At 45.7% G+C, this 14059-nt stretch overlaps 1 protein-coding gene across 1 annotated transcript; it reads left to right on the plus strand.

Moving 5' to 3' along the window:
• The first annotated feature begins 7279 nt into the window (after positions 1 to 7279).
• On the plus strand, positions 7280 to 12490 carry RGAG1 (retrotransposon gag domain containing 1). Its single transcript, XM_006873255.1, has 3 exons — positions 7280 to 7452; positions 8037 to 11877; positions 12374 to 12490. Exons 1-3 carry the CDS (start codon positions 7280 to 7282, stop codon positions 12488 to 12490), a joined length of 4131 nt encoding a protein of 1376 aa, XP_006873317.1.
• Positions 12491 to 14059: the final 1569 nt, after the last annotated feature.

A 14059-nucleotide genomic window follows, 5' to 3' on the forward strand; every position in this document is an offset into this window, starting at 1 on the left:
TGAAAGGATTCTCCTTTTCCTGAGATGATCTCTTTCTTTTGTATGAAATAATCACTGGGGGTAGTATTGTTTTCTTTCTTAATGTCATTACTGGAAAAAAAAGAGAGAAAAATTTGGCCACCCGTCAGTCCCCAATTTTTCTGGTTTGCAATATCTGCAAATCTGGGAACCTGGTCTAATTTGTAGAGATCTGGGCATGCTTTGCTAGTACCTCTAGGTACCTCCTATCACCACTTATTTCCTAAGTGCTTATAAATTACCTGCTTCATATCTGCAGCAGCATCTCTCCGAGGATTGACATCAAGCTTACAGCTCTGGAGTTTACAGTATACTGGTCTGTAGTTTCCTTATTTCAGAAAATTGGGACACTGCCCATTTGCAGCCCTTCGATATCCCTCCTGTTCTCTCTGATTCCACAAATACTTCAGGACGGCACCTAATACAAGGCAGTTCCGTTTGCTCCTATAATGTTCTTTTCCCTATAGAGTTGGACATGCATATACATGTTGTTTGGGGATTTTGCAGCACATCCAATGAAAGTGTAATTCCCAACTAACAGTCAAATCCTTCTCTTTGGAGCTACCCAGAACACACCTACCCTTCTCTTCCATATGACAGCCCTTCAGAGACTTGAAGACAGTGTGTGACTCTCCTGTGAGTTAAGAGCACCGGCTGAGTCAGACAGACCCGAGTGACAAGCCCAGCTTCACTTGCTCTCAGCTGTGAGACTCAAGGTAAGTTACTTAATTTTCATTTCTCTCTGCTTCAGTTCTTCAGCTGATTTATAAAATGGGGGTTAAAGAAAACAAACAACACTTCATTGGTTGATTGTGCAATAAATAATATCATGTCTCTAAAGTGCTTAACACAGTGCCTGGCATAGTAAGCACTCAATTTGCTATTTCTTCACTTTTTATTCATAACGAGCTGGGTGGGCAATTTTAGTGTAAAGGCTGTCGGGGAGCATGGGGTTGCTGGAGGCAGGGGGTTTCTCCCTTTCAGAATGGACAGGGAAGGCAGAGGACCCTAAAGTAGACCAGACATTTCTCTATCCTTAGGTTGTCTAATTTCAGTTATCTGGGTGCCTGTTCGCTGGGGCCAGAGGAGAGTATATTGTTGCAGATCTGGAAAAAAGGTTTATTTTTCAAGAGCTGCAAAGCGATTTGTTTACATATTGAACCGTCTCTTGTTTATTCTTATTTCCCCAAGCAGTTAGCCATGCAATTCCCCAAACTCAATTACTTTCTGGGAGGTGGCTGCAGCATGACACCTCCTATAGCCATATTGATCTATGCAGACTGAAGGGTGGGGGTAGAATAAGTGACCTAGCAGATGTTGAGCAGCAATTTCTGGGCTTTTCCTTCCATGAAAGGCCTCTCCACTTTGTGTTCACAGAGACTCTGCCTTTGATAGAACGTAAGTCTGTGCTCCAAATGCGCTGAGCATGCAAGGTCCTCTCTCAGTAGTCTCCTTAGAAGTAGCTTGATGATGAATGGGAACTCTGGACTGGAACTTGGAATCCTGGAGTGCCCAGTGCCAGAATGGTTTTCTCACTGTAGCTCTTTGCACACACTGGGTTTTGCAACCAATTGCATGATATGAACTCTAAATGCTGTGGCAGCTAGAAAAAGTTTGGAAGGAGACACACCCAACTGCTAATAGAGACTGAGAGTGAGGAATGGGAATTAGGGGTGGGGGCGGGGGTAAGCATTGGTGCAGTCTCAGGATTTTATATTATTTGAAGTTTTTATGCTGAGAATAGATCCCTAGGATTACTTGTGCAATTATAAAATATAAATGGTAGATAGAAAAACAAGCAAAAAAAAAAAATATATATATACAATAAAAGCAAGCTCTAGGAGACTTTTTTTTAGAGGTTGCTGCCAATCAAAGATACAATCATTAAGCCTGTTGCTTGGGTGAAAGGATGAGAGTTTAGAGGAAGACAAGTGGAGAGGGCTAAAGAGACAATCTTAGGGAAACACACCTTTAAAAACAAAGAACTACTAAGAAGTTTCATGGCTTTCTTTCTTCTTCTTATAAAATAGTATGGAGCTGTTCCAGACAAATGAGAAAATGCAGATAAGAAAAAAGAAAATAAAAAATCCTCGTTAATGTCACCATTTGGGTAGGGTCACTATTAAGTGTTAGAATATATCGTTCCAGAATTTGTTTGTTGTTGTTGTTTTTTTTCTGTGTAAAAATGAGCACATTCATTGAATAAGAATCAGTATGTCCTTACTAGAAAGTTATTTTTATTGATGACATTATTGGCTGCTACAGATTCACCATTTACTGATCAGTAAATGAATTGTATTTTACAATTGGGCTTTTAGGTGATGGCCAATTTAAAAAAAAAATTGTTATTATTATACTCAAACATGCTGCTTGCTGTGTGATCTTGGGAAACCTCTCTGTGCTCTAGTTCCTTATCTGGAAAATAAAAGTGATCATAATACCTCCCTCATAGGCTTGTTGTGAGTACTACATGAGATAGTGTATGGAAAGCATTTAGCACAGTGCCTGAGACAGTAAATGCTACCTTGTATTATTAGATATAGCAATAATATTAGTAATACTTGCTGTTGTTATGCCGTTGGTAACAGATGGGTTGGGTTTATGTGACTAACTTTTGGTTTACAGCAGAGGAGTGAGTGATACTGAAATGTTTCCTTTTGAGTAGTATATTATCATGAGCTCTGGAATCAGAGCTATGTGCTTTTGTTTGTTTCAATTCATCTCACAGAGGCTCAGTTTCCTTATCTGCAAACTGGGGATTCAAAAGACCTAGCTCACAGGGCAGTTATGAGGATCAAAGGAGCTAATGCTTGTGAAGCCTGCAGCCCCAGTCTTGGTACATGGGAAGAGTTTGATCAATGTCAGTTGCTATTATGATAAGCATTGCTACCATGATTCATCAGTCAGAAATGGTAACAAAGTTCCCTTGCCCGGTGGAGTGGGACTCCCAAGGAAGGGGTGGCAGTGGGTAGGGCACTTGGAGTTGTTCTCACTACTTGTCTGATTACAAAGAGAGGAAATGTTAAGGACCTGGGTTTGGGAACCAGGCTGACCCAGGCTCATATCTGGGCTTTGCGATTTACTAGCTCTGTGATGTTGGTCACATAACTTCTTCAAGTCTGTTCCCTTATTTATAAAATGGGAATGCTGACAGTGCCTATCTTACAGGGGTGGCTGTAAGGTGTCAGTGATATAATGCACGTATAGTACTTATCCCAAGTGCTCAATTATTGTTGGTTGCTTGTTATGAATGTGGGAAGGTTTATAAAGGCCCAAATGTCCCCTCCTTACCCCCAACACCAAACTCTGATACCCACTGCCATCAGTTTGAGTCTGACTCATAACGGCCTTTTCAGACAGAGTAGAACTGCTCCATAGGTTTTCTAAGACTCAATCTTTATGGAAGCAGATAGCCCCATCTTTCTTCTGTAGAGCGGTTGGTGGATTTGAACTTCTGACCTTGTGGTTAACATCCCAATGCCAAACCCACAGTGCCACCAGGACTCCTTTTGAGTCCCCCAACTTGGCTACTTAAATTCCACCTGAAGACTTAGCCCTTTCTAGGGTTCAAGGATCAATTCTGTCCATAGTCTGTGGGTTTAAGGGATACTGATTCAAAAGGTTGGAAGAGTTGGTTTTTGCTGTTTCTAGTCTGACCTTGTGCCCCAGTTCTAGAAAGCAGACTTTAGCCCTGTTTCTATATGCAAGGTGTGCTCAAGTGCGATTTTCTTGCTAGCTGTCTGAAATCCCTGGAGTCTAACTGTTGAATCTTAGCCCTGTAGCAACAATACTGGTTGCCTGATATCCTGCAGTGTTTCTGACACCGGGGCAAATTGGCTCTTAAATTTTTTCTTCTTTTTGTCATCACCATTGCAGGGTTCTATGAAGGCATTTGCCCTGAATGCCCAACACCCATTCCCCTCAAACCCTAGCCTCCCTGTACTTGAGCCTCTTAGAACTTTTCTGCTGCTGTGCCACTCAACCTCTACTCCCAGATCGCTTCCCTCTAACCCTCTGCCTCCCTGTGCTTCATGTCACACCAGTTGCAGTGACTGGCTCCCAGGACTTTCGTGTCTGGCCAACTGTGGAGGACAGGTCTCCTTCCCTGAGTCAGAACCCTGTCAAGCTCATCTAGTGAATTGCGGGACTCTTCTCTTTTCTGTGGAATACTCAGAAACAGGCATAGTGGATGTGGGGGGTGTAGGCAGTGGAACTTTGGGGAGTGAGGGAGAAAGAGGAGAGGAGTTGCTTAGGCCAAGTGCTCAAGTGGAGCTTCTGGAGGGCTGTCAAGTGAAAGGCGGCCAGAGGCAAGTGTCAGAGCCTATATAGAGGCAAGAATCTGGGACCAGAAGACAGAGCAAGCACTAGCAAGTCGGGAGCAGTGGGGTGGGTGGGCGGGCAGGCAGGCTGGCTGGCGGGCAGGAGGGGGGTGTGGCAGGGGATAGTTAAGGGAGATTGCAGTGAACAGCTGCTGGTCTTGGGTCTTACTTTAATGAACTGACTGGGCATGGGGCATAAGCAAATTGGCCAGACTCAAAGAGCTAGGGTCGCAAAGGACCTCTCTCTTCTCCCTGACTGGTAAGGTAAGATCTTCCTGGGTTTTTCCTGGTGGGGAACTGTGACATGGTTCAGAGGATTTTTGGAAGATAAGAGGTGGACTTCTAGGACACATTTGACTCATATGTTTGCCATTGCACCAAGTGTTAGAGGAGCCAAAATGTCAGCAGGGGGCCAGTATTTCTTTATTTCTTTCACTCTATCTTCCACCCCATCCCACACCCATCTTGGAGTTGTCCAGACTGGAGATAGAGGGTGGGGTCTTAGTAACGTGATTGCATTGAAGGGAAGGGGAGGGGGCAGACCAAGTGGATCATCATTGCATGAAAGTGAAGAATAAGAGGCTCGGGCATCTATGTGGATGCTCATAAATGATTCAGCTTTTCTGGGCCTTATTTTCTCATTTGTCCAATGAAGAGATCCCACTCACTGAATGCCATGGAGTTGACTCTAGCACATAGCAGCCCTATAGGACAATGAGCCACTCCATACGGTTTCCAAAGCTATAAATCTTTACAGAAGCAGACTTGTCACATCTTTCTCCCACTGAGCAGGTTAGCCGCCAAGCACTTTAAGCACGGTGTCACCAGGGTTCCTAAGGAAGATCTGGCCATGGTGGTGGTTGTGTGCCACCGAGTTGATTTCGACTCATAGTGACCTTGTATAGGATTTCTGAGGCTGTAATCTTTATGGAAGCAGAAAACCTCATCTTTCTCCCACGAAATGACTGGTAGCTTGGAACTATTGACCTTGTGATTAGCAGACTGGACCGCAAGGTAGGTTTGAATTGCAAGGTTGGCAGTTCAAACTCACCAGCCGCTCCTCAAAAACCCTATACAGGGTCGGAATCGACCCTTACAACACTTAACAACAACAACCAGTGCTGCCGAGTGTATTCCTACCATAGCAACCCTGTATAAGGTTTCCGAGGAGCGGCTGGAGAGCTTGGACCACCAGCCTTTTGGTTCAAAGTGACTTTGCAGTCCAGCACATTAACCCACAGTGCCACATCAGGACTCCAAGGAAGACATGGTGGTGGTGGTGATGTGCCGTCACATCGATTCCGACTCATAGCAACCCTACATAAGTTTTCTGAGACTGCAGATCTTTACGGGAGCAGAAAGCCTCATCTTTTTCCCACGGACCAGCTGGTAGTTTAGAATGGCTGACCTTGCGGTTCGCAGCTTGACTCGTAACCACTACGCTACAAGGAAGACCTAAAACTACTAAAATCTCTTAATGTCACTACAGGTACCAAATGAAATGGTGCATGAGAAATGCTTGGTGCTATGCTTGCTAGTCAATCCAGTCTCAAGAAATGTTAGCTATTGTTTTTTTGTTTTGTTTTGCTGATATTATCATCATTATCACGGAGGAAGGCATGACATGAGATTGATGACTTTTGTGACATCTTGCCATAGTAACACCTCTTCCATTTTATGGCATAGGCAAGCTGCTATGGGATGTATGCATGGACTTCCAAGCTGTGTGCCAAGGAACCCCTTCTGGGGCTGCTTAGGAGAGTGGGTCAGTGGGGTATGACTCCACGACTGCCCATCCCCATGTTGGCACAGAAAATCAAACTGTATTTGCTTTATAGACTGGGCTTCAAGTGAGCCATGGTCTAGGATGTTATTGAAATAATTGAATGTGACCTTAGGGATGCCAAAGGTTAGGAAACGCCAAGGATAGGGTGAGAATTACCCATAGTCAGTTTATTATTGTCCTCATCCACTGTCGTGGAGTCGATTCTGACTCATATCAACCCTATAGAACACAGCAGTTCTACTGTGTTCTATAGGGTTGAACACAGGGTTGTATGTCTATATAAAAGCAGACTCCCTCATCTTTCTCCCATTGGCCTTATGGTTAATAATAGACCAACGCTTACCCCATTGTGCTCCCAGGGTTCCATTACCGGTGTGGTGCTAAGGGTTAATGCACTGGCCTGCAAAGTCGGTTTGAACCACAATGTCAGCAGTTCAAGCTCACCAGCCGCTCCTTGGAAATCCTATACAGGGTCACTATAGGTCAGAACCGACTTGACGGCACTTAACAACAACAACAGCCATCAAATAGATTCTGATTCATAGTGACCCTATGCACTTCTGACACTATAGATCTTTATGTAAGCAGACAGCCTCATCTTTCTGCTGTGTGAAGCAGGTGTGTTTGAACCATTGATCTTGCTTATCCCACAGTGAGTGCCACCTGGGCTCCAGTTACCCTATTTTAACCCCTATTTTACTTAGAGAAAGCTGGTAAATGGGACCAATAATGTTACTTATCATTCAGGGAGTCTTGGTGTGGCACTGTAGGATAAGCACTAGACTACAAAGTCGGTTTGAACAGCAAGGTTGGTGGTTCAAATTCACCAGCCGCTCCTCAGAAACCCAAACAGGGTCGCTATGAGTCGGAACTGACTGGCTGGCACTTTACAGCAACAACATTATGTAGGGTGTTGTGAGATGCAAATGATATAAAGTTAATAAAGCCCTACCGTGCTTAGCACATGCTAGGTGACCAATACATGATAGTAATAGTGGTTATCATTGATGATAATAACATTAAAAACGAGAATGTTCAGTTCATGCATTGCTGTTTCACATCATTGATCAAACTCATTTTCCTGAGGAGGACGTTCAAGATGTCAGAGTCGTAAAATGGGGACTAAACCACTGTGAAGACTCAGTGAGCCTCGAATATGACTATCCCTGAGCCAAAAAGTTTCCAGTTCAAGCTGTCTGTACCTAGCTGGCTTGCGAGTTCTGTGGTGGGACAGAATTTAGCCCAGGAGTTTGAACTTCTTGCAGTTGGCCAGAAGGTGGTGCTGCTGCTTCATTTGAGCCAGGACTGCCCAGGCTCATGGCTACTGAGGTAGCTGACATTTATAGAATTTATAAATGGAGAGGTTGTGCTATTGTCACTGGGTGCATTGGTTTGGGGAAAAAACAAAAAGAGGAAGAAGGGATGTTTGCTCTAACTTCAAATTAGTTCACTGTTGCACAGCTTCTTTAACCTGATCTCCAATGTCATACAATTGTTGTTGTTGTTAAGTGCCGTCGAGTCGGTTCCGACCCATAGCGACCCTGAACAGGGTTACCGAGGCTGTAAATCTTTACGGGAGCAGAAAGACTCATCTTTTCCCCACGGAGCAGCTGGTAGGCTCAAACTGTTGACCTTGCGGTTCGCAGCCCAATTCGTAGCCACTACGCTACAAGAGCTCCTTACAATTAGCAACACATTAAAACAAGTCACTAGCCACTCCTTGGAAACCCTACACATGGTCGCTGTGAGTCGGAAGCTACTCAGCAGCCCTTAACAACAACAACAGCAACCATGAATTATTTGTCTCTTTCCCAATCTTTTCGATAATGGCTTTTGACTTCTAAACTTGTTTCCTGTTTACAGATCACCTTGCCTCTTGAACTTCAACGGGACCTCTGATATCATCGCTTTAGAGTGGGTGTCCCTCCACACTATCCTGTGGCTATGGCAGATTTTTCTATGACCTTACATTCACTGCGATTCAACAGCATGCTGAAGGAGGAAAATGCTGACCCCCAAAACAGGGGGACGACCTTCTCTAGACCAGTGACGGAAACCAGAGCAGATGTCCAAATTCTGAATTCTCATGTAGACTTGCCTGTAGCCTCAACTTCAGCCTCTGATCCTGGAGGGATGTCCACACAGCTAATGACACCCCCAGCCTTTGATGCCGTGTCTGCCCCTTTAATGGGGACACCAAACTCTGGAGCACTGTCGCCACAACTAATGTCAAACTCAGACTCGGGGACACTGTCCCCATTGCTAATGCCAGCTTCAGATTCTGGCACACTGTCCCCATTGCTAATGCCAGCCTCCGATTCTGGAGTGCTCTCTCCATTTTTGTCCACTGCAGATTATGGGTTGATGTCCCCCGGGCTGACAATTCCTGACTTTGGAATGATGTCCACAGCATTAATGACAGCTCCAGATTCTAGAGAGATATCACCGTTAGCAATGCCGGCTTCATCCTCTGGAATGATGTCTGCACCTATAATGAATCCTTCATCCTCTGAAGCCATGTCCACACAGTTAATGCTAGCCCCAGATCCTGGAGAGATATCCCCACTGCTAATGCCAGATATAAACCCTGGAGGAATGTCCACACAACAAATGACAGCTCCAGGCTCTGAAGCAATGTCCCCTTTGCAAATTACAGATGAAGACACTGAAGCAATATCCAAAGTGCTAATGACTGCTCTAGCCTCTGGCGAGATATCATCCTTGCTAATGTCAGGCACAGACTCTGAAGCAATATCCTCACTGATAATGTCAGCGCTAGGTTCGGGAGCAATGCCAACCCAGCCAATGAGCACCCAAGACTCCGGGGGAATGCCCACCACACTAATGTCAGGCCCAGATGCCACAGAAATGTCTTCACTGCTAACTTCAGTTCCAGGCTCAGAAGCCATGTCCCCAACACTACTGTCTATCTCAAATGCTGAAGAAATGTCCACATTACTAAAGCCAGTCTCAGAATCTGAAGCAGTATCCCCACTGCTAACGACTTCTGTAGCCTCTGGAGGGATGCCAACCCAGCTAACAGCAGGCCCAGGAGCTGTAGCAATGTCCCCATTGTTGACACAAAATCTAAATTCTGAAATCATGTCTACTCCACCAATGACAACAACCACCTCGGGAGCGATGCCCACACCTCCAATGGGAGCCTCAGACTCTGGAGCAATGTCCACACCACTAATGAGAGCTACGACCTCTGGAAATGTGTCTACATTGCTAACGACAGCCCCAGGCTCTGGAGCAATGTCTATCCCACTGAGGGCAGTTACAACCTCTGGAGCAATGACCACAGAGAAAATGTCAGCCACAGCTTCTAGAGTGATGTCCACACAGTCAATGATGGCCAAAACTGCTGGAGCAATCTCCACAGGGTTTCCGAAAGCCATGGCCAGTGGAGCCATGTCCACACAGCAGATAAGAGCCTCGGTCTCTGGAGGGATGTCTGTACCACTAATGACAACTGTAGCTCCTGAAACAATATCCATGCCACAATTTACAGCCCCAGCAACTGGATCTATGTCTACACTGCAAATGAGAGCCCCAGACTCGGGAGCCATGCCCATGTCACAAATGAGAGCCACCACCTCAGGAGTGATGTCTACACCACAAATGCAAGCCACAGTTTCTGGAGCTACGTGCCTTCCATTAATGTCAGCCAAAGCATCAGGGTCGATGTCCCCACTGTTAACAAGAGACACAGCCTCAGGAATGATGTCCACATCACAAATGAGAGCTATGGCCTCTGGAGCATCAGCCAAGCCACTAATGACACCCAAAGCCTCTGGAGAAATGTTCACACAGCCAATGACAACCACAACTTCTGGAGAGATATCCACAATGCTAGTGAGAGACACAGTTTCTAGAGGGATGTCCATGCCACAAGTGACAGCCAAGGCCTCTGGAGGAATGTCCAGACCGATAAAGAGACCCCCAGTCTCAGAAGGGATTCCCACCCCACAGATGACAGCTACAGCCTTTGGAGCTATGTCCATGCCACTAAAGAGATCTCCAGTCCCTGGAGCAATGCCCATGTCACCAATGAGAGCCACAACCTCTGCAAAGGTTTCCAATCAGCTTAAGAGTGCCTCTGGAGGGATGCCTACATTGCTCATGAAATCCATGACCTGCGGAGGGATGTCTACACTGCAGTCGAGAGCCTCCACCTCTGAAGTGATGTCTGATCCCAGAATGATAGCCCCAGCCACTGGAGAGATATCCACACCACTAATGAGAACCTCAGCTTCTGGAGAGATATCTGCGCCTCTGAGAGCTCCAGCTTACGGAGTGATGTCCACTCCACAAATGACTTCCACAGCCTCTGGAATGATGCCCATGACACAAATGAGAGCGCCAGTCTCTGGAGGGATATCCACATTGCCAACGAGATCCACAGTCTCTGGAGCTATGCCTGTGCCTCAAATGACAGCCATAGACTCTGGAGGAATATCCATGATGTCGATACAACCTTCAGGCTCTAGAACAATGTCCACACCCCAGTTGACACCTACAGCTTCTGGAGAGATGCGCACCGATTTCATGAGAGCTCCGGTCTCTGGAAAAATGTCCATGACACAAACAACAGCCATGACCTCTGGAGGAGTACCCATGCCACTAATCGGAGCCACCAACTCTGGAACCATGCCCATGCCACATGTGTCAGCCATGGCTTCTGAAGAGATGTCTGTGCCACTAATGAAGAGCCCAATCCCAGCAGCAATCTCCACACTGCAAACAAGAGCCCCAAGCTCTGAATCTGCGTTGACATCACAGATAATGTACACAGCTTCTGGAGGGATGGCCACATTACCAATGAAAGCCACATCTTCTGGAGCCACAGGCTCTGAAGGGATGCCCATGTCACAAATGACAACCATGGCTTCTGGGGGGCTATCCAGGCCGCTAATGAGAGTCCCAGCCTCAGGAGCAATGTCCACACTACAAGTGGAAGCCACAGCCTCTAGAGTGATATCCAACCCAGAAACCAAAACCACAGACTGTGAAGAGACATCCATCCCTCACATCAACACCACAACCTCTGGGTCAAAGTTCACACCATGTGCAACAGCCACAGCCCCTGATATGAGGAACCCACCCCAACAGGAAGTTCCGTCCTTTGGAATGTTGACACCAGCACTCTGTTACCTCTTAGAAGAGCAGGAAGCGGCCCGGGGTTCGTGTCCTGTGGAAGAGGAGATGGAGATTGATGAGGAGAAGCAGATCAAAGGTTTTTTGGATGATTCCGAGAAAATGGCATTTCTGGTGTCTCTTCATTTGGGGGCAGATGAGCGGTGGTCTATCTTGCAGATGGAGGTAGGAAACCCCCTTTCAGCTGAGAATAAATCTTTCCTGGCCAGATCCCAGGGCTTATATGACTCTTTATCTGAAGTAGACATCCTCAGTGCTGTTCTTTGCCATCCCAAGCAAGGCCAGAAGTCAGTTAGGCAGTATGCCACTGACTTCCTACTCCTGGCCCGACATTTGTCTTGGTCTGATGCCATTTTACGGACCAGGTTTCTGGAAGGACTCTCAGAAGCTGTTGCCACCAAAATGGGTCGGATCTTCCTGAAGGTGGCTGGCAGCCTAAAGGAGCTGATAGACAGGTCTCTCTATACTGAGTGCCAGCTGGCTGAAGAAAAGGATTCTCTGGGCAACTCAAGCCAGGATCTGCCTTCAGTCTGTAAGCGGAATAATGAGGAGGCAATGGAGGATGAACTGAACTCTCATCAGCAGACTGAGGAGGTAATGATGGAAGAGTGCACGCAAGTAATTTTTTAGTAGAAACATTAGTGAGAATAAGGAGGAGGCAGTGGGGAAGCTTTGAGGTCCCTGCCTATAAACCCTATACTGGAGTTTCATCAGTGATCACGGTGCACAGTTACTTTGGGTGATTAACCATTTGGGGTGGCGAAGTCACACCCAAGTTACTTAGGGTCTGGGATGATTCAAGGACTAAATCTTCTGATTATGAGAGAACTGTCTGGGCTCCACCTCAACTCTCCACTTATTTCAAGGAAAGTATTTTCTTTCGGGAGGTGAGTCTCTCCTAGAGAGCTATGTGTTATAGACTCAGGTCATTAGGGAATTTGGTTAGCCTAGTCTCCGGTCAGTCTTTGTGCAGGAAAGAAAAATTAGCCAAGTTCCTTGATCTGGTAAGTTGCTGAACTTGTTCACATAGAACATTCCTTATCCTAGTAAGTGTGGTTTTTACCTCTGCTGTGTTTTTTCTTACTGCCAGCACCAGCATGTTCCTAAACGCTGTTTCTACCTGAAAGAGCATGGAGACCCCCAAGAAGGTCTTCATGGCCACCTTCAACAGAGCACAGGCCATCAGAAGGCCCCCACTGACAAATAATGCTCATTGGACTCTTCTCCTGTGACATCTGACTCTGCTGCTAACTTGAGGACTGGTTCCTGGACCCATCCCGTACAATTACATCGCAAACCGTGTTGCCTTCTTCCTTCAACTTCCCCATCCAGGCACATCCCATCCGATCTGCCACTCAGCTGGCTTGACCTTATCCTTCATCGCACATGCCTGTAGCCTTCCCTGACAATCAAAGACCAGGATTAAGAATAGATAGCAGCTTAAATCTGAACTCCCATCACCATCGAGGCCAGTCCTAGTTCTTGGTCCAGGAGGCAGTCTAGGCAGGAGAAATCATGTCCTACCTCAAAAATACCTCAGAGTGTCTTGCCACGTGTCATCAGGCACACTTGAGGAGGCCCTGGCCCTATTTCACCTGGCAGGGGAGCCTGTAAGGAGCGTGATACCCATTCCTACATCAACCTTTTAACCCAGTAGACTTGCCCCTATGTGCCACAAATCATAACTAAACCAAACCTATTGTCATTGGGTCGATTCTGACTCACAGGGACCCTATAGGACAGAGTAAAACGGACCCATAGAGTTTTCAAGGCTGTGATCTTTTACAGAAACAGACTATGACATCTCTCGCCCACGGAACAGCTAGTGGATTTGAGCCACCAACCTTTTGGTTAGCAGTTGGGAACTTTAACCACTGTACCACCAGGGCTCCTTCCACAATTCATAGCACCTAAAAATGAGTCTTCAGGGCCATTGCCCTGTTTATTATAGTCTCCATCCTGAACCATTTGTTTTGACCCATAGTAGTAACAATACTAGTAAAGGTTAATATTTGTTAGTTATGTGCCACGTGACAGCTACTGGGCTAAACTCTTGACAAGCGTCATCTCATTGCATTCTTAAATTAACCCAACTTGTCCTTGTGTTGTCAGTTTCTAACCTCTTGATTGGTTTGATCTTGTCTTGTCCCTAAGTGCCGAATCTCTTTGCCGACCTCTGGGTGGTTCCCTCAGTGATTAATTTCCCTCACTCCCTTAAGCTATTGTGCTTTTGTGGCCTGCACTCTTGATAAGGTTCTTGGTCTCTAGACAAGCATAGATATTCAGAACATAATGTGAGCAGTGTTTGCCTTCAGGTGGTGGGTTTATGAATGTTTTTCAATTGTCTTCTTTCTACTTCTCTATACTTTCCAGATTCTCTATAGTAAGCATGTATGACATTTGTAATTGTAATCATAAAAGTAAATAAAGTTCATTACAACAAAAAGAACTAATAGTGGTTAATAAAATTTGACTTATTGAGTTCTTCATTCAATCAGTATTTATTATCTAAACTATGCCAGCCACTGTTTGGGGCCACAGACAGATGACCTGAAAATCATATTCCACTGGTGGAGGAGGTGGGAGGGAGACAGGCAGTGATTGAGAAAACACATACATAAGATTGGTTGACATCATGGTGAGGTTATGAAGACAATAAATCATGAGACTGGGGTATTTCCTACCAACAGGACCAATTTATTTATTCAATTATATTCCAAGCAAGTGTGTTACTCAAATATGTTTCAAAAATAGGAGTGACAATAGGATCAATAGG

This window comes from Chrysochloris asiatica, unplaced genomic scaffold (assembly GCF_000296735.1).
Source record: "Chrysochloris asiatica unplaced genomic scaffold, ChrAsi1.0 scaffold00231, whole genome shotgun sequence".
NCBI lineage: Eukaryota > Metazoa > Chordata > Mammalia > Afrosoricida > Chrysochloridae > Chrysochloris > Chrysochloris asiatica.